The 27,450-nt window shown below is 40.6% G+C and overlaps 1 protein-coding gene and 1 long non-coding RNA gene across 5 annotated transcripts in view; one reads left to right on the plus strand and one right to left on the minus strand.

Annotated features, from left to right (window-relative positions):
- The window catches only part of LOC126354177 (caprin-1), an 87,394-nt gene that overhangs the window by 58,032 nt on the left and 1,912 nt on the right, over positions 1 to 27,450 (plus strand). For all 4 annotated transcript variants that reach the window (XM_050003617.1, XM_050003619.1, XM_050003618.1 and 1 more), the window contains exons 10-12: positions 2,177 to 2,459; positions 12,709 to 12,864; positions 25,950 to 26,090. In XM_050003617.1, coding sequence (XP_049859574.1) covers positions 2,177 to 2,459; positions 12,709 to 12,864; positions 25,950 to 26,090 — 580 coding nt within the window. The remainder of the gene's footprint in view (positions 1 to 2,176; positions 2,460 to 12,708; positions 12,865 to 25,949; positions 26,091 to 27,450) is intronic.
- LOC126354179 (uncharacterized) overlaps positions 854 to 27,450 on the minus strand; it is a 52,826-nt gene continuing 26,229 nt past the window's right edge. The window contains exons 2-4 of the long non-coding RNA XR_007565275.1: positions 19,142 to 19,210; positions 18,883 to 19,066; positions 854 to 1,891 (exon numbers count right to left, since the gene is read on the minus strand). This is a non-coding gene — a long non-coding RNA (uncharacterized LOC126354179). The remainder of the gene's footprint in view (positions 1,892 to 18,882; positions 19,067 to 19,141; positions 19,211 to 27,450) is intronic.

Raw genomic sequence — 27,450 nt, forward strand, 5'->3', positions numbered from 1 at the left:
GTGCTCTACTGCATAGTTAATGTGAACATTGAACACAAAAGGCAAGACTCGGAATTAGTCCTGGCCCAGCAGACAATTTCAATATTAGGGAGTTTCAAAACTGCACACTCTGCTGCAGAGTGGAAGAGTCATACCGGGCACTTAGTGAAAGCTCCCCTGTGGAAGCTTGGATATGCTTTGTAAGTAAACAACAGTTCATTTAAATTCAGTTATATCCATGGACGAGGTCACATTGAGATAACTCTTGAGTTGTGTAGTGGATAAACATCAGACTGCTCATTTAGACTGTTTTTTGAGCAGGCATCTTGCTGGCACTCAAGCACACATTTTTTAGCTCCGGAATTATTCTGGACAGCCTATAAAGCCATACTGAGATATATAAAATTGTGGTTGCCATTGCATGTGGTTTTACATTTACAGTAATGAGAATATACATTATCTTATTCATGTTCTATTCGTTGTTACATGGATGTGCTGCAAAAAGATCAGTGCATAGATACTGAAAATATTTCACAGTACCACACCACCACTTGCTACAGCTGTAACATCTCTTGCAACCAGTAGTCATGCTGCGTGGAGGTGAAGACACTGTTTATGCTATTGGTTACTACCTGAAGTATACAAGCACACTCATTTGTGTCTATTTATTTCTTTTGTAATGCTGCAAAAGACCACTATGCAATAATGGAAATCAGCATGAGTGCACTAACATGAAAAATTATGCTCAGTATTCGGAAGAAAACACTGGCAGCACACAAGTGGATGGCATGTCATGGGATAAACTGACTGTTGCTAGTGCGGATCTTCACACTGCCCTCTCTCCCTAATTGATCAGTCTTCACTTACTGGTCCTAATGGGCCATTGGTTACCGACTAGCCATATTGTCTTCATCTGCCAATTGGGTTATTCAGATGTGACATGAGGTCAGCACCCCACTCTCCTGACTTGTTGGTTTGCCAGCCTTCAGAGCCATTACTTCTCACTCAAGCAGCTCCTCAGTGGGCCCCATTAGGCTGTGTGCATCTAATTTGTCCTCACACCAAGGAAAATTCCCTGCTATTACCAGGAATTGACCCCAGGCCCCCTGCACAGACTTGATGCTGCTGACCACATAGCTGTGGACAATTTTCTAATGCTTATTGGTCGAGTCCATTGTTATTGATGATGATGATGATGATGATGATGATGATGATGATGATGATGATGATGATGGACCCATGTGCTCCCTTATCTGTGGATGTAATTGTTTACAAACAATAGAGCTCATTAAGATGACCATTTTGAACAGTGCAATTTTCTTAGTACTGTATCATGCAACTACAATTACTGTGTTCTCTAAAGCCTGTTTTACCTCCTAATTCTGGGCTCAGAGCATGCAAATATGGAGCAAGTTGCTGTTTGAAATCCAAAAAGTCAGGAAGCTGAACTGATCTAGATTTCTCTAGCATTGGGAAACAGTTTGTTATGGACAGAAACATACATTAAACACAGCCTAACACTCGTACAGCTAAAATCTCCAAGAATTAAATAGTATGAGCACAGTGCCTTACCAAACATGGTTCTACAGGAGGTGGTTGATCTTGGCTTTATTCAACATATAAATTTACTTATCCTGGCAATTAGTGGGATGTATTATTTTATGTGGACTCTGAAGTACAGTGAATGCTAAAGCATTTCTGCTATTATATTTTTCTCCGAAAGGAAAAATCAAACAACCAACGAGTTACTGCTTGACTCCCTGCACACCAATCTCTGCACACGTAGAATTAAAGCGAACTCACTCAAGTGCATTGTCGGAAGATAGCCAACTGGTTCTTTCCATCTGTAGGTTCCAACATTATTGCTCGTCCTCAAAGTGATAAAGCCATGAATGAGGCTGGATGTTTACACCTAAGGAAACAAAAGTCATTTAGTGGGGCTGTTTGCCACTTGGCACTCACGATTACAGCTTTACATTTGTATAAATTACTTTTGTATGGGTTGATCGTTGTTAAAGTTTAATTTATTTTAAAATTCTACACCTTATTGAAAGAAAATATTGCAGATGTCAGATCCTCATCTTATGATGAAGTGGAAATAACTGCTTGTTCTCCACATAATCATAAGCCTATTAAGATACCAGTTGTGCAAAAGTAGTCACTAAGAAGAGTTTATTATGTAGTCAATCCCTTACAGGCAGTGGTGCCGGAACAGCAGCCCATTCCTGACACTAAGACTGCTGCTCAGGGCAACACTTCAGAATGGCAGCAAGTTGAAACAACAGCTCCATCTGGTGACTGGGGAAATACAGAGAGCCAAGCTGCTGGTGACTGGGGCACTCCAGAAAATGCAGTAGCAGCTGATGATTGGAAAGGTACTGACAATGCTGGCTCAGGGGATGAGTGGCAGCAAGTAAGCAGCCAAGGAGACTGGAGCAACCAGACTTCTGAAGAATGGAGTACTGCAGGCCAAACAGATAGTAAGTAACAATTGTTACTTGTACACATTTCCGTGACTTTATTTCTTTTGGTGAGGGCAGAAGTGTTGTCAATAGTAGAATGGCCACAACTGTTTTGTTCTCCTAGCTCTCTGTTCCAGTGCTACTCTGTGCCTAATTTATTAATCAGTGTTTCTAAACTTTATTAATAAGTGCTGGCGCATGTAAATTTGTCAGTCGGTAATGATTAGAATTTTTTATCAGTTACATTCATACTGCATTTTCTGCTCTTAAAAATCGGAACAGTCTAGTGAAACTCAGTAGTTTGTGACCATGTGTATGTGCCTGTTACAGCTGCTGATGCTTAAATAGGAATCCTTTTTCTGTATAATTTGTAGTTACACGTATAATAATGGTATGGGGTACAGTCAAATAAGAAAATGTTCTTAACTGGACAATACTGTCAGGTGTAAATGTAACTTTAATGAGGGTTATAAGGTCATTATATTCAAATCTATAAATGATCTTGCAAATGTTGTAAATTCCATGGGGCTGTTTCTAGGTGGTGTTACAGAATATAGGAGTCAAAACTCCAGAAAATTGAACCAAAATGGAGAAAGTCTTGCAGAAATTGGACTGTTCATGAAAAGACTTAAAATTGCCCGCAGTGTATATAAAGATTACATCCACAAATAATGGAAAAGACCTAGAGTTGCTAAATTAAATGAGTGGTGTTCAGTGCCACTAAAAAAAAAGCATTCTGTACAGCACCGTTGTAAACCTGGTCAACCAACTGGCTACATACACCAGTGCATTGTGAAGTTGTAAATCCTATTGCAGTCACTCATTAAGATGGTGGTGATGTTTCCTCACAGCAGCAAGTACGTGAAAGACTATTGTAGAATCTGGAGTCAGTGCACCTGGTAGACAGCCATCACATTTGACTCCAGGCAACACTATAGCCATAGTGAAGCCATCATGGAGAAAAATTACTGCAGTGCACTGAGTGACAGTCAAAATTGTTAGGAATAGTTGTTGTTTACCACACCATATTATGTAGAACAAATTCCTATTTCACGAAGTGTATGCTAGATTACTTGTGGGTTGCTCTGGCAGCTGATGGTGAGAAACAGTGAGACAACACCATTCCAAAACCAAAGTAGTTCTGAACTCAGCCAGATGAGGTTATGCTCAGCTCTTGGAGCACTTACTTGATACTTCATACCTCAGTTGTTGTTCTTCCTGCATTTTTTCTGCTTTTGCCAATCATTCAGAGCCTCTGAGCTTCTGCCGCCACCCCCCCCCCCCCCCCCCACACACACACACACACACACACACACACACACACACTCTATTGTTCAGCGTCTCCTGTCTTCACAATCTTCTTCAGTTTACACCATCCGTCGCACTGTCTCCATCTTGTTGGTGGTTTCCCAATTGGTATTCCTGATGATGGTTCCCCCATTGGTATTTGTCCAGTTCCTGTCCATTCATGGGCTCTTCTGCAAATTTCTATTGTCCCTTTCTTTTATTGTGGCCGAACCATTGAAGTCTATTTCTCTTCAAATCATTTCCTTAAAAGAAACTATATAAAGTATTTCGTACTGTTTCGTTCCGTATCCTGCCCCCACTTGTCTTAACACAAGATCCCTCATAGAAAGTGCGTCTGTGTTGCTTGTATTTTACTCCGATCTTTGTTGAAGTCCAACTTCTGAACCACAGGGCAAAACTGGCAGATAATGACTTGTATATTGTGATCATTGATTTGGCAGGTATTTTCCAATTTCTAACTATGTCCGACACACAATAACAAAATCCTGAACAATTTTCTATTCTCTCTCAAATTTCATCCTTGATGTTTGCTTTTGTGGTTAATTTACTTCATAAATAGTTGAAAGCATTTACTTCTTTAGCTATTTTGTTAAGACTTGAATCTTTCATTTCCCCCTCCTGAGTTTAGTTGCTTCACTTTTTGTTAATCTTATTTGGTTCTTAAGTTACTTGGTTGCATGCATTTAATTGTTGTTCCCATTTCTGCACCTTTTCTTCACAAATCATCAAATCTGCATATGCTCTGATTTCAATATCACCTGCTGTTGACACTTGGTGAACTTCCTTGTTAAACCCCCTTCTCCATTTAAGCCATTCAGATTTTTTGCCATCTATTATAAAACAATTCAGGCATATTTTGTACGTGTTTTTCATTTGCATTCGTTTTAACAGTTCCATTCTATTTAGACCTTGCCATCTCTCTTCCCTTATATTAGTGTCATAGGCTTTTTTGTACCTACGATGTCTCCCAAATTTCTCTTTCTTTTTCACAACCTGTCAGTGTAAATACGGCATCTATAGTTGATTTCTCAGGTTGAAAATCCTTGCTGTTCTTAGTTGTGGTTGTATCTTATTCCTGCTTTTCTGTAAAATCATATTTTCATAAATCTTTGTGCGGTGGCACAGTAGTGCTTTTCCTCTGTAATTCTCACAAAACACATTATTACCCTTCTTAAAGGTAGGTACAATAAGTGGCTTTATCTAGTCATCAGAAATCTTTCCATATGATTGTACTATACTCATTCTGTACAGCCACTGAATTCAGGTTGATCCTGTAGCTTTAATCATTTCCACTGTGATGTCATCTACTTCAGGAGCTTTGCCATTTTTCATTTCAAATACAGCTTTCTCTACATCCAGCATCCGCATACCTTCTTCTATTTCCTATCTCACCATATATATTTATTTCATCTTGTTTTTCACATAGTTTTGGAAGTTTTAGTTCCTCTGAGTGCTCAGTGTCATTTCAGTTTATTAGTTCAGTGCATACTCAAAACAATTATTTGGCATGGCTAGCAACTGATTTACCTACCACCCACCACAATGAGCAAAATCATATCCTGCCCTTGTTGACAGTCTGCACCATGTTTAAGTGTTAAGAGGCGGAGCTGACAGTTGATGTGGCAGTGCTTTAGTTCCGTGTGACGTGTCAAATATATATCTAAATAATTAGCACACAATTGCATAAAAAGTATTTAATTTCTAGAACAGTTTTAGGCACTTAGTGCCCTTCTTCAGAAGGTTGTAACTTACGAATTACTTTCAAATGTTAACAATAACCACATGACCACAGCAATATGCTGCATGTATTTTATTGTTGACATCAGCAAATAATCCTTGAAACCAGTGAAGAAATTAAATTTCTTCTGTGCAACTGTTTGCTGATTATTTCAGTATATACAACTACAGTTGCTCAATATTGATAAAATACTATATCAAATGCTTCATTTTAATCAGGCTTCCTACCAAATACATTAGTCTACATCAAATTGAAATGATGTGGGTAGCTGCTTGTTGCAGACAGGAAATAACTCCTTCATCTTTAACATCAATAGTAAAAATTTCCCTTTCACATGTTTAAATTCCTCAAAGGAGTACTTCATGATCTGTTCTGATCAGTGACAAATACAGAAAAACCACAAGGATGGGGTGCTAAAGATATCTTCAGCAACCTCTACTTTTATCATAATAATAAAGAAGTCAAATTAATGATGTAAATAAAATAGAAACAAACTTCCACATGGGAAAAATATATTAAAACAAAGATTCCAAGCGGGAAAGCGCCAGTAGACAGGCACAATAAATAAAACACACAAACAATCACACAAAATATCTAGCTTTCGCAACTGACGGTTGCTTCTTCAGGAAAGAGGGAAGGTGAGGGAAAGAAGGCCAGACATACCAACAATTAAAGGGAACAGCCATGGGTACCAGGATGGCCCCCTCGTATGCCAACCTATTTATGGGTCACTTAGAGAAAGACTTCTTGGCTACCCAAGCCTGCCAACCCGAAGTTTGGTACAGATTTATTGATGACACCTTCATGATCTGGACTCACAGTGAACAACTACTCCTGAATTTCCTCTCCAACCTAAACTCCTTTGGTTCCATCAGATTCACCTGGTCCTACTCCAAATCCCATGTCACTTTCCTTGACGTTGACCTCCATCTGTCCAATGGCCAGCTTCACACATCCGTCCACATCAAACCCACCAACAAGCAACAGTACCTCCATTATGACAGCTGCCACCCATTCCATATCAAACGGTCCCTTCCCTACAGCCTAGGCCTTCGTGGCAAACGAATCTGCTCCAGTCCTGAATCCCTGAACCATTACACCAAAAACCTGAAAACAGCTTTCCCATACCGCAACTACCCTCCCTACCTGGTGCAGAAGCAAGTAACCAGAGCCACTTCCTCATCCCCTCAAACCCATAACCTCTTACAGAACCCCAAAAGTGAGCCACTTGTGACAGGATACTTCCCGGGACTGGATCAGACTCTGAATGTGGCTCTCCAGCAGGGATACGACTTCCTAAAATCCTGCCCCGAAATGAGATCCATCCTTCATGAAATCCTCCCCACTCCACCAAGAGTGTCTTTCCGCCATCCACCTAACCTTCGTAACCTCTTGGTTCATCCCTATGAAATCCCCAAACCACCTTTCCTACCCTCTGGCTCCTACCCTTGTAACCGCCCTGGTGTAAAACCTGTCCTATGCACCCTCCCACCACCCGGAAGGTGTACACGATCAAAGGCAGAGCCACGTGTGAAAGCACCCATGTGATTTACCAAGTGACCTGCCTACACTGTGACGCTTTCTATGTGGGAATGACCAGCAACAAACTGTCCATTCGCATGAATGGACACAGGCAGACAGTGTTTGTTGGTAATGAGGATCACCCTTGTGGCTAAACATGCCTTGGTGCACGGCCAGCACATCTTGGCACAGTGTTCCACCATCTGGGTTATCTGGATACTTCCCACCAACACCAACCTATCCGAACTCTGGAGATGGGAACTTGCCCTTCAGTATATCCACCGCTCATACCTCACCTATCTTTCAACAACTTCTTTGCCTCTGTACTTCCGCCTAGTCTGACATCTCTGCCCCCCCCCCCCTGTGGCGTTTGAGAATTCTTCTGTTCTTTTCTTTTCATTGTTCCTCCATTTCTCTTTTTCCTCCCTGTGCGTTTCTGAAGGCCGACCCATGCATTTCTGTGCACATCTGGTGAAGGTAACGCATAATTCCCCACCCCAGGTAGACAAGTAGGACACATACATTCCCCTGGTAAAGGCCAGGCCCAGAGATGGGCGATTGCCCATGCTGGTACCTTCTGAATGTGGCGATTGGTCCATCCGTTCATTTCTTGGGAAGTGTGATCTGAGGTGTGGACAATCACCTAAGGTGGCAGCGCCTTCTGTGAGGAACTAGGAAGGAGATGCCAGTAATCATGTGGGGCTACCTTCACAATGGTTTCTTCTACTTCAACTTCTGCCCACAACAGAAAGCTATGAGTCTCAGCCACAGAAAATTCTTTCCTCAGAGCTGAAGTTCAGTTGTTTCTCGGTCTGACAAAGGTCAAGACTTAACAGTAAACCCTTTCATTATTCAGAAAGGTGTCGATGCAATTGCAAGTCCTGTAAAGTCTTGTTTCCAGTTACGAAATGGTACCTGTCTTGTGTTCAAATACGGCCAAAGGCATTACCTGTGACAGGGATGCCCATGAAGGTAGTTGTCCACCCCATCCCCTTGCTGCATCAACTGTATGGATGACTACACTGCTTCCTCTAGAGATTGTCCTATTTTTAAAGATGAAAGAATTATTCAGGAAATCCAGATGAATAAAAGTTGTCTACCTTTGCTGCTCGTAAGTTATTCAGTAGTAGAAAGCCCACTGTTCTCCCTGAGGGTAAATCCAGCACTTTCCTCACCTCCCTCGACCTACTAAGGAGGTAGACTTGAGATTTCACCTCTAGTGCCACAGAAGTCGGATCGGCCAGCCCAAAGATCACCTGTTCCCCCTCCCACTATCACCTGCTCACTCTAAGGCCCAACCTTAATTGGCTTCTGCTAAATCAAGGGCCTGATTATCAGATGCCCAGACTTCCAAAAAAGAGCCTACTCGAAGATTTTTTACTTACCCAGAGCTCGCAATCCTTCTCTCCATCTCAATGTCCTGCTTCCAAGAAGGTTCATACAAAACACAGTTCCTCTCCTTCTCCATCATGCCTGCTCTTCTACTACATTGCCCAGCAGTAGCCGTCTTCCGTGTCACCAAGAGACACCGCTGGAGGTGGATCAACCAGCTGACCACTGGCGGCAGGAGCTACCCCCGAACAACCTATGGATCAGCCTCTTCTGCCTCTGGCTGAATGCCATTCCACGCCATCAGCCACTGGCTTTCAGCGATCGCTGAGTTGACTGTCAGCATGGTGAGATTTTTCCTTTTTAGTCCACCCTGTGTCAATTATCCATTAGAATAGCTACAGAATTCACTCTTGATTGGGATGAACTGTCATGTCTTCAGGAAACAGTTAGATCCCCAAGATCGCTTTGTCTTCTCTCATTTCCGATCAGTCCAGTTTGATCTCCCCTCTATTGCTGGCATTCCAGCACACGGGACTTAAATTTCTCCTCCATGATACTATCCCCTACCACCTAATCCACTTACACCATTCCTTCCAAGCTGTCACTGTATGTCTCTCCCTTTCTGGGTTCACCTTCTCTCTTTGTACCATATACATTCTATTGTCCACATCAATGGCAAAAGCTGATCTCCTTCATCTCCTTGGTCAGCTCCCACTGCCCTATTTGCTGGTTGGGGACTTAAATGCCCACCACCTGTTTTGGGGAACGCCGCGTCCTTGTTAGAGAGGCTCCTTATTGATTGACTTGTTCCACCTAGTGGATCTTGCTTGCCTCAACACTGGAGAACCTATATTTTTTCTGCCTCCACGTCAACCTACTGATTTGGACTGTTGTCGGCTAGCTCGGCACTTCGCATGCTTCGCTTTTGCTGATACACACTCTAGTGACCGTTTTCCATGTGTCCTTAGATAACACCTACCACTGGGATCTATGTGCTCAAGATGTGAGAAGTTTTCCCAAGCTGATTGGACACTTTTCTTCTCTCTAGCAACATTTGATAACTGTCAGTTTCCTAGTATCGACATTCAGGTCACTCATGTCATGGAAGTTTTTCTTACAGTCGTGGAATGTTCAGTACCTTCTACCTCCCCTTTGGCCTGGCGCCCCCAAGTTCCTTGGTGGAACAAGGCGTGCTGTGGCGAAATAACGCAAGCGGAGAAATGCTCTTCTCGTTTCCAAGCATCGTCATATGTTGACCAACTGTATCCGCTATAAGCAGTTACGTGCGTGATGCCATCTCATCATACGTAATAGCAAGAAGGCAAGCTGGGACTTCTTTACCAGCTCCTTTAATACCTTCACTCCTTCATCTGTTGCTTGGAGTGGAATATGATGGTTATCCAACATGTCCAGTTATGATCTGTGCGCTATGTGTCACAAGATACCTTTGTGGACCCAGTCGCAATATCGTAACTCATAGGGTCGTCAGTTTGCCGTGATTTCGAGCTCTTCTAATTACCCACCAGCCTTTTTCCCAAACAAACGGGCAGCGGAAGAATGACCTCTTGCTTTTTCCTCTCAAAATTGTGGACGCTATGTCATTTTTTTCTATGTGGGAACTCCGACATAAACTTTCCTTCTGCTCTTCTGCTCCGGGACCGAATGGTATCCACGTCCAAATGTTGCCACATCTATCGTACCCTAGTCTGTGCTACCTCCTTCACCTTTATAACCCGCAGTTGACCATCTTGTTGCTCTCTCCACTTAAATCGTGAACAACTTTCTCAGGAAACACCAAACAGTAGCAATATTTTTTGATCTGGAGAGGGCATACGATACCTGGATACCTGTTGGACACGCATCCTCCGCACACTGTTCTCTTGGGGCTTTCGAGGTCGGCTACCTCTTTTCATCCATGAATTTCTGACAGAGTGCACATTTAAGGTGCTGGTGAACACTGCTCTGTCCCATACCTTCTCCCAAGAAAGCCCGGAGTGCCCCAGAGATCTGTACTAAGTATTGTACTATTTGCCATCGCCATAAATCCAATTACAGATTCTCCCCTTCCCGAGTCTCGGGCTCCCTCTTTGTCGACGATTCTGCAATTAACTGCAGCTCTCAACAGACCAGCCTTCTTGAATGACGTCTCAATCTCCTCCACCAGTAGAGCATCGAAACTGGCTTCAGATTTTCTCGCAGAAAGACCCGACCGTGTCATACGATGTTTTATCCACCTTCCCTACATCTAGGCCCTGTTGCCCTTCTGTTTGCAGACGTCTCCAAAAATTGGGACTTAACGTTTGACAGAAAACTGTGCTGGTTCTCCCACGTTTCCTATCTTTTGGCTTGCTATCTGGGATCACTCAACATCCCCCGTGTTCTGAGTGGCCCCTTCTGATTCACTTCCTGCAGCATGGGACAACAGAGAGCAGGCAGAGTGGCCCACCTCTGGCTATATCGTATAGTAGTGTGCTCAAAATTGGCCTATGGAAGCATAATTTACTCCTCTGCTCAGCCGTCTATTCTTCGGCGTCTCGACTCTGTCCGCCACCGTGGATTACGTTTAGCATCTGGAACTTTTTATACCAGCCCGAACCTCCGCTGTCCAATTGGCAAGCTGGCTTTCTGAGTTGTTATGCTAGTCATCTGCCTTCCATGCCTGCTCATCCGACCCATGGCCTTTTTTTTTTTTTTTTTTTTTTTTCGACACCTCAATGATTTTAAGGTATGCAGGTCGCCCTTCCTCTGCTATTGCCAGGAGCCCCCTTCCATCAACTGCTACATTCCCTTTCCTTCCAATTCCCTAAAACTTTTTTGACAAATGGGTGTACGCTGCTGCCATTGTTTTGCCCCCAACCCTGGCTTCTCAGTGACCTTAGTCAGCTTCCCAAGGGTAGTAACACCCCCCCCCCCCCCCCCCCAGTAGTTTACCACCGGGCATTTGCTGCTCTGCACACAAATAGAGGATGGCACATTTATTTACACTGATGGTTCCAAGACCACCTTTGGTGTCCGGAGTGCCTATATTGTTGGCGACACCCCTATTAGACTTTGGCTTCCTGACCAGTGTACGGTTTCTTCCGTGAAGCATTACACTGTTCTCCAGGCTGTCCAATACATCCGTGCTATCAACGGATACCTTTTAATTTGCTACACGCCTGTTCACAGCTGTCAGCAGGCATCCTCATATGTATCTGCCACTGGTTCTGATGAAGAAATAAACAAACTAGTGCAAAAGTAGTTGCACGAACTCAAACCAAGTTATTTTCTGTGCAATATTACACACTATGTTAAGTGCAGGTGAATATGCATGCGGAAGATTATGCCAAAATGTAATACTAATTTGTACGGCATGTGCACAGTAAAAAAATTTATTATTATTATCAATATTCTTCTTCTTATTATTGTTGTTGTTGTTGTTGTTGTTAGGGACGTTCAAAAAGAAAAGAGCTGGAGGCATAATTACAGAAACTAGTACCTGTATGTTAGACGTATTGACCCTGGCTGTTAAGACACTTCTCCCACTGTGACACAAGGCGGTGAATGGCTGTCTCATAAAATTCGCAGGGCTCAGTGTTAACCAATTCTGCACATACAGCTCAATGTTGTCATCCAAGATGAATCATTTGCCCCCCTAGAGCCTTTTTAAGGGGATAAAAAATGGTGTAATCAGGAAGAGAAGTCCGGACCGTATGGGGGGGTGGCCAAGAACCTCCCACTTGAATTTCTGCAGGAGTGCCATGACTGTGTGGGCTGTTTGAGGCTTTGTATTGTTACGGAGCAGAATGACGCCATGAGTGAGATTGCCTGGTTGTTTTGATTTGATCACTTGCCGAAGGGTGGTCAAGGTTTGCGAGTAACGCTGGGCAATCACTGTTGTCCCATGCTGCAGGAAGTGAATCAGAAGGGGCCAATCTTGGGTCAAAGAAGAACATAAAACATAACCTTTCCTGCACTCATGTGGACGACAAAATCCAGCCGCACGTGCGGAACTGGTTTACATCGCAGCCCCGGGAATTTTATGAGGAAACCATTCACTTCCTTGTCACACCATCTCAATAGTCAGGGCCAATACTTCTAACATACAGGTACTGGTTTCTGTAATTGCGCCCCCGGCTCGCTTCTTTTTGAATGTTCCTTACATTATTATTATTATTAAGAAACATTTGTTTCCTTTGTCTAAACCTCTTCCTTAGGCTACAAACGTTCCTTCATGTGTAGGTTTGGTAGGTTCTTAGTATATTTGTTACTCTAATTAAAAATGAACTCGAAATGTAGATTTACTACAGCTTTACAGATTCTGTAAAATACTTTCTTCCCTTCCTTGAGACTGTCCTATTATATTAAAAATTGTGTTATGTCTCGCAGATTACACTACTCAAAGTGGACGTAATTATGGTGGCCGTGGTGGTAGAGGTGGCAGAGGAGGCGGCGGAAGGGGTTCATCCAATGGTTACTCAGGAAGAGGCCGTGGTGGAAGTGGTTACCAAAATGGCAGAGGTGGTGGCAGTTCAGGTGGTGGCAGTATGTATTTACAAGCATATTAGTCTTCTGACTTTGTTTGATTTTGCCTGACAACTTTCCATTGTTCAACATTCTGAATGAATGGTTCAGCCTTTTAAAAATGATTAAAGTTTAAATTGTAGTGATTTATAGAGTGCAGTTTCCTTGAATTCAGAATATGCCATTATAGAAGCACTTATTTAACAACAAGGAAGATTAGTTTCGAAGGTAAGGCTTAAGTTGAGGAACCAAAAATGAGTCTACACAGTTGTACTGGTGAGTGATAAATGGTTGACACAAACTTGGAAGGGGGTCAAGTTTTAACTAGCAGAAGTTGCTGGAAACTGTTTAGGAACTTGAGTGTTGTCTCAACCATGCAGGAACAGTTTTAAGATTTTGATCATATCTGGCAAAAGTAGAGGAAATACTAGTCAATTTGTGTGAAACAGCAACCAGCCACAAAATTTGTGTTTAGATAATTCCCATTGCTGGTTTTTAAGTGATACATTTCTTCTGATTACTGATTTATTATCCACAAAATACATTAAAAGTTTATTTTTCTGTGTACTAGAAGCACAATAATAAATTAAAAGAGAAAGGACAGTAATTAATAACAAGACTTGATGAATAAATACAACTGCTTTACAAAAAATGAAATGCTTGTATGGCATTGTTGGCGAGGAAGTTCAGCCGCCACATTGCAAGTCTTTTTTAGTTGATGCCACTTAGGCGACTTGCGAGTCAATGATGATGAACAACACAAGACACCCAGTCATCACGAAGCAGAGAAACATCCCTTAACCCTGCCGGGAATCAAACCCGGGACCCCGTGCGCGGGAAGCGAGGACGCTACTGCAAGACCACGAGCTGCGGACAGATTTGCCCTTGCTAAACTTCAAAAGGCTGAGGGCATTTACCAGGGTTGGAATTACAGTAGGGGGAAATAATTCAATCGTAGTGTTTGTGGGCACAGCACTTCATGTTGGTGTAAATTGTACTACAGAGTGGCAGAAGCACATAAGTAGTGGTCACGCAGCACCTCTGTATTGTTTCTCTGTTAAATTTCACACTATATTCCCTTCATGCTTTGGGAATAAAACTTTAACAAGGAGAAAAAATTGAATTACTTCAAAAAGGAATATTTTAGTGTTCATTTTTTGGAAGGTAATTTTGTGTGTGTGTGTGTGTGTGTGTGTGTGTGTGTGTGTGTGTGTGTGTGTGTGTGTTTTTTGGTTGGTTGGTTGGATACACAGCATCTCACCAGACACACCCAACCCTGGGTAGCCACTTAGCAGCTGCTGCTGTTGAAATCTTGTGTTCATTAAGTGCGCTGGGAATTGTAGCATGCCAGAAACAAAATGCACAGCACAAGAAATAAGGTTAGGGTTCCTACAAGCTATAAACTTCCTGCAAAACCGATGTCACTTTGTTCACCTTTGGAATACCTCGATGGTTCATTGTAAATTTTTGTTCAGTGGTTCACCTATATTGGAGAATAGTTTGAGATAAAGGTTTGCTCAGCACAAAGTGAAGCTTCCAAACTAAGTATATAGTGACACTATGGTGAAATAATGGATTTCTTCACAGTTCTGTTCACATATGTACCACTAAAATATATCGCTTGCAGCTTATTTCCTGCTTTTTGCTTAAGCGCTTAGAAATAAAAGATTTTATAAGTGACATCTTCGATAAATATGCTGGGGCCATCTGAAGAGTTAAGTCTGGAACTACTGATTGCTGTGAATAATAAAATTATTTAAATGTTCTATAAATTTTGTGGCTAGTAACTGTTGCACAAAAACCTTGTCTTCCTAGACAGCAACAGTTAGCCCCAACTTGTCATCTGTTGGTTAATTAAAGGAAATACTGTCGCCAACCAGTTTTTAGACACCAAACTGAGTAGGCAGCTGAGGGTTACATATGGTACACTATGTGATCAAAAGTATCCGGACACCTGGTTGAAGATGACTTAAAAGTTCGTGGCACCCTCCATCGGCAATGATGGAATTCAGTATGTTGTTGGCCCACCCTTAGCCTTGTTGGCCCACCCTTAGCCTTGTTGACAGCATCCACTGTCACTGTCTGTAAACTCAAGAGCGAGCAGCGCTTTTGGTGGGGGAAGTGGCCTTTCCCGGAAGAATGCTGCCCCTGGCCTACAGGGGCACCCAAAATGTGTTGCTCGTTACCTGTCTAGCGCTGTGGATCAGCGTGCAGTGATTTGTCTTTTCTGTTTGTGGGATCTTAGTTTCCAGTGTCAGTCAGTTAAATTTGTATACTTACTGATACACTTCGATATCCGGAAGTGATGGATAATCAACTAGCATTGCAAGAAAATGTGCAGAATAAGAGAAAGAGGAGGTATTTACGGAGTGAAGAGCGTTTGATCTTCTCTAATGTTTTTACAGCGTGTATTAAAGAGGCGGCCCAAACAGAACTGTTGGCTAATATTACCAGTTCCAATCAAAGGGCTGCAATTTATACAAACGTCAGCCTAGTCCAATAGAACACATAAGGAACGAATGTGAAAATAAGCCGTATGGTTTAGTGGAATCACCATGAAGGAAAACTAATAATCTTGGGAGGAAACCGATCGTTTTCAAAATAACGTAAAACCTTTGATTATGGAACACTAAATCTCTCTCGGTCACTATTCAACTGATTGAGGCATATTGCTTTAAATATGTGTGCAATAGCTGTTCTAAACACTGCTGAAATTTTCTTTGAAACATGTTCATCGATTCTGGACTTCTAAGCAAAAAAAAGCTTGACATACGAGGTGTGTTCACATATTAATTTTTTTTATTTTTTATTTTTATTTTTTTTAAATATATATAAGAACATTGTTAGTCTACAGCAATGTTTTCCTCTTCAAAATATTACCCATTACATAGCGGGCCAGTGCTTTTTCCAATTCCCGAAGTTCTTCAGCAACTGTTTCTTCAGGATAGTTTATAGATGTCTTAATTGTGCTTTTTAATCTCATCCATGCTTTTAAAACTGCTGTCCTTTAAGGCCTGCTTTGAAATGTTTATATCATTTGTATACCCTTGGTTCACTCATAACAGGCTCACCAAAAGTCATATTTAACATTACGAAAAATTTCACACACTTCATTCCATTCCTATAACAAAATTAAATACAGATTCTCTAATCTGTTTTTATATAAAACAAATTATCCTTGATGCTACCAAAACACGTGTAACCTCTTTGACAGCTGACAACAGAGTAATTCATACTTTTGAGACATGTTTACGAAGACATTGACAAGGAAGTAGTGCAGATCGGACTAATACAACACACAAAATTATAAATTTCTTCCTTTTAAACACTCTTTGTATTGCAAGTCCTTCAAAGAAAACTTGTACCTTTTAGTAGAAACACAAAGTAAGAACAATCCTTAAATTTTACAGATTGATTGGATTATATGGGGTTCGTTTTACGAATAGCAATGCGCAGGCATTTGGTTCTTTGTTTGTAGTATAAACCTGACTTGCATTCTTATCTTAATATTATTTACTTTATAATGTTGTTTCGGAAGAAGCTATCGGTTTTTGTATTCCTTATGGTCTTAATGCATTTCTCTAAAAATGAACGCAGCCAAGGTGTATTTTTACATGGCATCGCCACAGATTTAAAGCGCGTGCTGTGGCAGGGCCAGTACTGCATTGTGAAACAGCCTGTAGAAGTGCCTTGTGACGTAGCTGGGTTGGCAGAGTGGGGACTCACTCGCTTGCTCTTCAGTTTACCGACAGACTATACATTCAATCAGGTGCTGGAAAGTTTATTGGGCAATAGCCGCCCATTCTTCATACAGTGCTGCACTGAGGAGAGGTATCTGTCGGCAGTGAGGCCTGGCATGAAGTCAGCATCCTAAAGGTGTTCTGTAGGATTCAGGTCAGGACTGTGCAGGCCAATCCATTACAGGAATATTATTGTGGTGTAACCACTCTGCCACTGGCTGTGCATTATGAACAGGTGCTCCATCACGGAATTGCTCTTAAACAGTGAGAAGCAAGAAGGTGCTCAAAACATCAATGTAGGCCTGTGCTGTGTTAGTGCCATGCAAAACAAGGGGTGCAAGTCCCCTCCATGAAAAACACTTCCACATCATAACACCACCGCTTTTGAATTTTACTGTTGGCATTACACACGCTGGCAGGTGACGTTCACCGGGAGTTCGTCATACCCACACCCTGTCATTGGATTGCCACACTGTGTACCATGATTAGTCACTCCACACAACATTTTTCCACTGTTAAATTGTCCAATGTTTACGCTCCTTATACCAAGCAAGGCGACATTTGGCACTTACCGGCATGATGTGTGGCTTATGAGCAGCCGCTCGACCATGAAATCAATTTTCTCACCTCCTGACCAACTGTCACAGTACTTGCAGTGGATCCTGATGTAGTTTGGAATTAGTGTGTGACGGTCTGGATAGATGTCTGCCTATTACACTCTGTGACCCTCTTCAACTGTCAGTGGTCTCTTGTCAGTCAACAGACAAGGTTGGCCTGTATGCTTTTGTGCTGTACCCTTCACATTTCCACTTCACTATAACATTGGAAACAGTGGACCTAGGGATGTTCGCGAGTGTGGAAATCACGCGTACAGAGGTATGACACAAGTGACACCCCATCACCTGAGCACATTCGAAGTCCGAGTTCTGTGGAGTCGCCATTCTGCTCTCACAATGTCTAATGACTACTGAGGTCGCTGATATGGAGTACCTGGCAGTAGGTAGCAGCACAATGTACCTAATATGAAAAATGTTTGTTTTTGGGGGTGTCTGTATACTTTTGATCACATTGTGTAAGTGCAGACATACCGGACCAACACCATAGGTGGACTTATTGTGAAATGAGTAAAGTGCTGAAATATTTAAAATGGATCATTGCCAGAGAGGACTTCCATTAGTTTTGTCTGACAATGGAGCAAATGAGAGAGTTTTAAATTGTAGTATGAAGTGTAACCTCTTCGTAAGTTATGGGGGGGGGATTTGAAAGTGTAATAGTGACTGGCTCACACGTGATCACATGGGCAGTGCCTTGTGCATCATTGCAATAATGTTTTCAAGTTGATAAAGAGTCTGGATTTGACACCAGGCTCTACGAGAGAATCAATAATAAAGCTGCCAAAGGAACTGCTTATATCTCACTCCTTACTGAGCACTCTTTCTTTTTATGCACAAAAATTTAAAAATTATCACTGACATGTCCCACACAAGAAGCTGTGCACCTAAGCTGAAGATGTAGGCCGCTTTAGAAGTTTGAAGTTATCCTTTTACTGTCAAAATTGCTTCATGAGAAGTGGAACATTACCACAGGCAGAAATTTATTCAGAGACAAGGTCCCAGAAATTGCTCTGAAACTAGGAAACTGAAGATTTGATTTCAGCCCATCAAATGGCTGGCAGGTTGGCGTGGGGAAAGGGATGAGGACACAATAATAGCTGACCGTGATCTCAGGCAGTAACCATGCAAAGTAAAGTATTCAATACCTACAATTTTATTCACAGAGCCTTGATGACTTTCTAAATTTGTATGATGGTTCTTATTTTTGAGACGACTGCAACAGGAAGAAATGTCATTCTCATTGACATGCGCCTTTCTTGTCCAAAGGTAGTAATGTTCATATTCATTCTTGCTGTTGTCTCTAACCAATACCAACCAGATAGTGACAACTTCAGTTGTTTATGCTGGCAAGGGTAAAGTGAACTTAACTTACCAATTGCTACTTTCACCATAAAAATAATGGACAATCATTAATGTTTCATTCATTTTGTGTGCCATTTAGTTGAAAGAAAATTGAGCATAAACAATTTAATCTTCATTCTAGATGCTGTATTTAAACTGAGTCATCAGTTGATTTTCTACGTGACTTCAAAATAAATGCCTATTGGGTTAATGAAAAGTGTATGGTACTAAAGTACAGAGAGTACCTAAAAGAATAATCCAATTTGGAATGTCTTTATTTCTGAAACTAATAAACATATATCATGAATTTTGTTTTTTGATGAAGAGGAATCTGTTTCTCATACCTTTTCATAGGTGTTTAATATGTCCTCTTGAGATTCATGACATATGTCAATGGGGTAATCAAATTGTTCCCGCACTGCAGTGAGCTTGTCTTTAGCTACAGCTTCCACAACTGCTCTTACGTGATGTCTCAGTTTATTCACTGTTGTTGGTAACAGAGGCACATAAACAGCATTTTATAAATCCCTATAAGAAATAATCACATGCAGTTGGGTAATGTAAGTAATGTAAGTCTGAATCATTTGGTCCAGTGGAACTAACCTGTTGTTCAGTAAACCATGGATTTAAAAATTCCTGCACTTCCAGAAGACAGGGTGGCAGTGCTCCATCCTGTTGGTAAATGAAGTCATTCGAATCAGTCTCCAATTGCGGGAAAAGAAAGTTCTCAAGCATATCAAGATATGTGCTTCCTGTTACAGTGTTCTCCACAAAGAAAAATGGATCGTACATCTTTTTAACTGCACAAAACATAAATTTTAGTGTGTCCCTCTTATGTTGCACAACTTCAAATGATTGTTCCATGCCCCATATTCTCACATTATGACAGTTCACCTTTCCATTTAAATGGAATGTCACCTCGTCACTAAAAATTGAGCATGGAAGAAAACTGTCGTCGTCCACCCCTCCAAGAACAAATCACAGAACTCCACACGTTTGTCACCTCCAGTTTTGTGTGGTTTCATGTGTAAACATTGATGCAACACATGCCAGACGGACATGGGAGCATGTTGAGCTGCACAGCAAAAAGATTTCTGCAGACTCCTTGTGAAACTGACGGATTCGTTCTGTGTCTGTGTTGGACACCAGAGGATGGCCTAGCGATATGCCTTTACACGAACAACCTGTTTCTCAGAATTGTTCTCGCCATCGTCTAATTCTCTGTGTTGTAGGAGGATGCATTCCATGTAGCACAAGTTACACTGAACAGTTATTACTGCCCCACACTGTGCGAAACGTAAAATACAAAATGCTTTCTGTTGTTCCGACACCATTTTTTTCTAGACTTGAAGTGCGCGCACACTGCTGCTACCTACCGGCAACAATATGTGGATGTTTGCCTGCAACCTATAAATGAAGCTTATTGAAAGTTAAACAACAGGGCACTGGCTGTATAACTGTGTATTATTGTGGGGTTGTGAACAGTGAATGTAAAAGACTGAAACGCTACTGTGCATATGTTGGCTGCATTGTTTACAGTAGACAGAAGTTGCACTTCCAGTACACCAACACTAAGGACAATCAACAAAGAAGAAAAGCAGGGAACGTCATCACAATAGGAGATGACAAGTCGTCATAAAATTTCATTGAAGATCTAGTATTGTCCAGGGTGCATATACCCAGGGCAACCGGGAACTTTTTTTCATCCGGGAGAAGATGGGGAATACCCAGGAATTTTTCTTTGGTTTAGCTTTCAGTAAAATTTTTGTGATTTTGACTGGTAAGAATTGATTCTCTAGCAAATAATGTTACTGTATCCTGCTACTGGAGAATGATACTGCAGCAATAAAATACAGACCAGAGTTTAAATGTAAAATTTTGCGTGGCAAAGGAAATGGATCATTTACAACAACAAAACACCATGCGTGCACAAGTGTCTGCAAACAGCAAAAATATGTCAAAGACTATGTAATACTTTGTAACAATAAACAGATTTCTATGAGCACGACACTAAAACTGTTTACATTAGGTTCATTTGACACGTGGCCAGGGGGCTCATGCGCAGTTGACTTGCATATGAGCAGTACGTTCTCCCACTTCCCGCTACTTAAAGTGTGGCTGTTAGCAGTATGTGCAGTAGCAGCAAGCAGCCAGGTGTTAATGGAAAAAAATTCTCATGTGCCCTCGCTGGCACATTCGTACATGCGCAGAGTTGTAGTGGGAATGGGGTTAGTCTCCACGTGGCCTGTTTTTGCATTAAGTTATTTCACTGATTCCTCGTCGTTTACAGCTCCCACGTCAAATGAAAACAAAATAGATTTCTCTAGCTGGGAGCTATCAAGTGAATTAAAATACTTTCACATAATTACGCAGGGCAAAAATGTATTAGTTCCAGTTTTCTGATTTTTTATTTCCATGTTATTAGCAGTCAAGCATCGCCTTGCAGAACAATGAAGTTCTGTCAGTTTGATAAAGAAATTTGGCTTTATACATCTTTCTGCTGAGGTAATCAATCTATTTGAAACAAAATTTTACATTCCACAGTATTGGCTAGTTCCAACTGTTCGCTGCATTTCAGGTGCACGTTTTCATCTTCTGCCATGTATGGCACTATGCCATAATGAAGCACCAAGAAAATTTACGTCCCAAAAACCACACTGAAAAGCTTAATATCAGATGGGACCAACTTCATTGTGAATGTGGAAAAAACCAATGTGCACTTCAAGCCGAATTATGCATTTTAGTATGGTTTACCAAATTGCAATGTTCTTCGAGTATCCTGTTTCTTTTATGGCGTAATGTAAGCTCTCTTAATGCTTCGGCTTCCTACACCACTGCAGCTGTGGACGCACAATAATGCCCGTTTTCTGGCACTCTCTAGCAACTGCTAAATTGAACCTATTTCTAACAGCTTGGGGTTCAGAAAGCGTTATTTTCAAAGGAAATTTCTTTTTACACAAGATGAATTATGTTATGTGGGAGAAATTGGGATGAATTTCTTAAATCACAAAGCGTATAAAACTGAACACATTGAGACCACCCACTTACAAGAATTTCGAGCCCAGAAGACCAGACATTTGTCATCATTTTAAATTTATAGGCACATTTGTGTGATGTATCTTAAAGTATAACACACGCAAAAAAAGATCAATATTACATGTGGAAGCTCAGATTCTCTTGTAGCTATACTATGTATATTAATGTAAACCATTATCTTTTCCTCTTTCGTGTGTTCGTGCTATTAGCTTACTGTAACATGTGTCCTATGCTCTGAATATCTGCTGTTATCAGCTGGCGAGGTCATGTGGCATGACATACAACTTGCTTACAAAAGGACATTGCAATCTCTCTTTCAATGCTCCTGGACATAACTTACTGTGTTGGGTAAAATTCGAATTTATACTTTTGCAATACGAAAATATGCAACGTGTATGTTGCTGCACATCAAAAGTCTTTCGAAAACACCCCCCTCCCCCTCCCCGGAAGTTCTATGCCATTGTATAAAATGTTAACCATTCAAAGGATTGATAAGTTTTACAGTTTTGAGGGAAATATCTACAGAAGACCTACTGTCAAATGGCTCTAAGCACTGTGCGACTTAACATCTGAGGTCACCAGTCCCCTAAACCTACTGTCACTTAGTGCAGAAAAAGTGTATTTTTAAACAGGATATCCGGGATTTTGTTTACCTGTCTGTGTATACACCCTGTTGTCCCTACCACTCCTCTCTTGTTGGCTTCTCCAAATGTCCTATTTCGTATTAAATCTGATGTGTAGCATAAAGTTCATTTTGGTGTCATGCATCCATAATAGTATAGTCTTACTACAAACGTGTGCTCTGTTCTGTAATCTCTATATGAAGATAGCTCAAGGAAACATGGAAGGAAGATCATAGTGTACCATCAAATATAGATGGCTACTTGTGAAATACAAGAGATGCCAAACAATGGATAGGCATGTTGAAAATGTGTATAATCACTTATTCTTCAAAATCTTGACAATGTCCATTAAAATTTTCGTATCAAATTCTGTGGAAATATTGTTATCAGCTGTTTTTACACTTCTCTGCAACTTGTTACGCTTTCATGAGTGGAAGCCATTGCCATGTTCTATTTACAAATCAAGATGTGGTGATGGAGGACTATTAACTAGGGGAGCTTGAAGCCTCATAAGTATTACTATTCAGAGAAATTTCTTTAACAAATCTCTTGGAACTGGAATACTTTCTTCCTTAAATAGGGGTATAGCTGAAATATGCCAATGGAGTGACCAATTTTCAGACTTTTGAGACATTTCAATCACATCAGGAGCACTCTAATCACAAAGCCATACGACTTTGTCCTTAACAAATCCTAGAATGTAAAGGTTCTATCAAATTATCCAGTTGGAAAAAAAATCATAACTATTGTGTTATTTTAGGCATGTGAATGAACACTGTTGAAAAGATGAAACTCTTAGAGTTCACTGTTCACAACCCCACAATATTACACAGTTATAAGGTCATTACCCTATTCTTTAACTTTCAATAAGCCTCATTTATAGGTTGCTGGCAAACATTCACATATTGCTACAATAGTTTACTATTGAACACCCACAATCAGTAAAAACCTGACCACAAAGTTCACAGCTCGTAAAGAATAGAAAGGCACGTGTGGAGCAGTCAGTCATTGTCTCAACACATGGCCTAATTGTGTAACACTTATTTCACACGTAAGTTGAAGCATTGTTGTTCTAACCAACACAGGTTTCTCGTCTGAAACTCGGCCGTGGACTGACTATCTCATTCCAGAAATGGGGCCCTTATATATCCTTGCAATAATAGGTACTGAAACTACACATTGTTCGAAGTTAATATTGCAGAAATTAAAAGTCTATCTATATATATATATATATCCGGATCCCGCTCCCGCTACTGCCGGGTCTGGGTGCTGGCGAGTCCTCTCCGTTAGGCTCGGTCCTCCCACCTTTTTTCTTCCTCCATTTGCTGCCAGGTCACATCTCTCCATTTCACAGATATTCTCACTCCCATTTTCCACTGTGTTCTTGGGTGCCCTCTACGTCTTTTCCCATCCATCTTCAGTTCATCCCTAATTTTGGGGAGTCTCGGCCCCTACATCCTCTTAACATGCCCATACCACCTTAATCGCTCTTTTTTCAATTTCTTCTCTCATACTTTCTTGCTTAAGGTCCTTTCTAATCTCTACATTCCTTACTCTGTCCATTCTTGTTTTTCCACCATCAGTGACAATAGGGAAGTAATAATACTTCTACATAAGGAGTTTTGCTTTTCCTGAAATTTCCATATTCCAAATCAGGTGTTTTATTGTTTGGTAGAAACTGCCTCCTTTCTGTAACCTCCTATTAATTTTGTTAATTAATCTTCCATCCCTGGATATTTCACTCGCTAAATAAGTGAAACTTTCTACCACTTTGAGGGGTTCTCCATTCAAGGTAACATTTCTGTTGGTCCCTTTCCCACTTCCAAATACCATTACTTCACTCTTATCTTTATTTGTTTTTAATCCATACCTTTTCATTATTTCCTTTCATGCATCAAGTGGTAACTGTACATCTACCTCTTTATCACCCCATATTACCATATCATCTGTCTTTTTCTTATACTATATCTTTAACAGCCCTAGTCATTCCCTCCGTCACAACATTAAAAAATGCAGGAGATAGAATACTTCCTTGCTTAAGTCCTCGTCTTATTTCGAAGTATTCAGAGTTCCCCAATGGTGTTCCAGTTCCACAATTGTGTCCTCTGTGTATTGTCTTTATTACATTAATGTATCCATCTTTTATACCTATCTTTTCTATGTCTATGGAAACCATTATCACCCTTTTGTTATACTCTCACCTTTCTTCCATCAATTGACGGATAGAAAATATCAGGTTGATCGTGCTTCTTCCTTCCCTAAACCTCTGCTGTTCTTCACTCGGCTCCTTTTCTATCTTTTCACTTATCAGATTTAGTAAAATTCTTTCAAAAATCTTGGCTGTATGACCCATGAGGGTTATTCCTCTGGTGCAGTTTTTACAAAGTCTTTTATTGCCTTTTTGAAGAAGGGAACAATGTCTCCTCTTCTCAAATTATCAGGTAATGTTCTACTTCTCCACACACTCGATAGTACTCTCTATACAGCCACTGCATTTCCACCAGACCCTCTGATCTTATGTCCACTGATACTTCATAAAGTCCTGGGACTTTCCCCCATTCATCTTCTTCACAGCTATTTCCATTTCTTCCAGTGTAATTTGTCCTAATTCTGCTTAAAACTTAGCTCAGTAAATTAACTGAATACATCAAAAAATTGTCTTTTTAACAGTTGCTACTATTGCTAACATGTTATCAAATAGAGCTGAACAGATACTTCAAGATTACTAGCGTTTAGTCTTCCAAATGTTTACAATCATTACAGAATTTATATTGCTTTATAAGTCAACAATAGAATTTAAGTTCGAAACAATTACTCATTTCACCCTATAACAAAAGATACTAACTAGGCATAATCAAAATTAATTAGAAAATCAACAACATACCTAAAACTAAGCACAAAATTAGATCTGGTGTTATATTCCTTAAAACTGAGAGCCAACCTTTTTCTTTTTTGAAAATGCAGATTATATTCACGTATGTTAATGGTAGTTACTTAAAAGAGAAAAAATGAATTTAAGGAGACAGATGGCAAAACAAGAGGGGAAGCAGAAATATCCCAGCTTTGTCACACTTTGGCAACTCAAACCATCATACTTGAACTTGCCTGCTACTCCACCCTCTCAGAACTGGAGGCTGTTAGATTGGTAGCATCGTAAAACACATGCAGCGCTGTGGGACAGGTTGGAAAGGGAATCATCTAAAACAGCTTTTCCACTAAAGCAAAGCTGTTCATTGGAATTAGCTGTTAATCATTTCTGGATAGTGAATGTGTACAGTGTGAACCATTAATAAAAATAGGTTAGTTGCACAAAAATGTTAATCCCATGCTATGATCAAATTGCACAACTCGGCATTTGTTCGTTGTTGCAGCATGCCATGTAACATCTAAAGTAATATGGTTATGAAAACTCTACTTCATAGAGATCAATCATTTTGTCCAGTTCGATCTCTTGTCGCATGCTTGCAGTTGATTTTATGCTTCCACTGTTCTCTACTGCTTGAGCTGGTTGTAACACTGGCCTCTCCAGTCGTGTGAGAACATACATATGCTTAGCACAAATTTACTTCTATCATTTTTTATTGTTCAGTTATCACTTTTCACATGTTTGGTATGTGTTAAATACTTCCTTCAGCATTTTGTACTTCTTTAAAAAATCGTGATATAAAATTGATAGTGGGGTATATAAAATAATTTGCATTGAAATTTGGAAACACTTTTCTCATCCTCCCTTTGTGTGTCCTTAATGCTAGGTTACGGCTATCGAAACAGTGAAGGAGGCAGCAATTACTACCAAAATGGGTACCAGCAAAGAGACAACTTCAGCAGTGGTGGTAACTATGCTGGTGGTTACAAGAGAGGACGTGGAGGACCAGGTGGTCCCAGAGGAGCAGGTAAGACATTTTAAAGTGTTAAATTAATCAAATGAAAATCATACATCTTGTTTGTGACAGATTCTAAGTAAAACTGTTTTTTTTTTTTGGGGGGGGGGTGAGTATAATGGATAAATGTAGTGTAGAACTGTAGCAGCCCTCTCAACTATGAAGGAAAGTTGGTAATTCAGCAAGAGGCTTTGAGATGGAACTGTTGAAATCATGACATGGTGTGCTGTGTTATCATAGCATATGAGGGCTGTTCGAAAAGTAAGGTGACTTTTCAAATTGTACAGGCAATGTATATAAGATTATCGATCTTTTTGTTATATTGGTACATACATCTCAAACATATGTTCAATGTTTAAAAGTGTACAGCATACTTAGTTTGTTTTTGATGGATGGAAAGGTTAGGCATGTTTTGATGTGCTCAGCAATTTGAGATTATTATAAAAAATGGAGCAAAGAATACACATCAGTTTTTGTGTGAAAAATGGAATAAAGTGCTCTAACATACTTGAAATGTTGACCATGACATATGGTGAGTCCGCTCTAAGTATATAAAAAAAAGTTTAAAGTGGTAAAAGTTCTTCCAAGATGGCTTAGAAGATGCCAATGATGAACCTCTCTTTGGATGCCCAAGCACAACAACAGATCATAAGGTTGCAGCTGTGAAGAAAATTGTTTTGGAAAATCATCATATTACCGCAAGAGAAGTTGCTGACAATGTTTGTGTATCTGTCGGCTTGTGTCCTGCGATTTTTTTTTTTTTTTAGATATTTCGGGTATGAGATGTGTGTCAGCGTAGTTTGTTCCAAAACTTCCCAGTTTTTATCAGAAAAACTGTCATGAGCATCACTCAGGAGCTATTGAATGATGTCAATGATGATCCTGATTTGCTCAAAAGGGTCATAACTGGTGATGAAATTTGGGTTTACAGTTGATGTCAAAACCATTGCTCAATCGTCCCAATGGAAGCATCGTGAAGCGCAAAGATTGAAAAAAAGCACACCAAGTTCGATCAAATGTCAAGCTTTTGCTCAGTGGGTTTTCAATTACCATGCTGTAGAGCATCAAGAGTTTTTGCCGCAAGGTCATATGGTCAATAAGGAATATTACTTTGATGTTATGTGCTGTTTGCGAGAAGCAATACACATAAACAAACGGAATTGTGGAAAAACAATTCATAGCTTTTGCATCGTGACAATGCACCTGCCCATTCATTGTTGTTTGTGAGAGATGTTCTGGCCAAAAACAACACAATTGTGCATTCATCGGATTTAGCCCCCTGTGACTTTTTCCTGTTCCCAAAACTGAAGAGAAGACCAATGAAAGGATGAAGATTTTCAATGATTGAGGAAATAAAAACTGCATCACGGGA

This window comes from Schistocerca gregaria, chromosome 3, assembly GCF_023897955.1.
Source record: "Schistocerca gregaria isolate iqSchGreg1 chromosome 3, iqSchGreg1.2, whole genome shotgun sequence".
Classification (NCBI taxonomy): domain Eukaryota; kingdom Metazoa; phylum Arthropoda; class Insecta; order Orthoptera; family Acrididae; genus Schistocerca; species Schistocerca gregaria.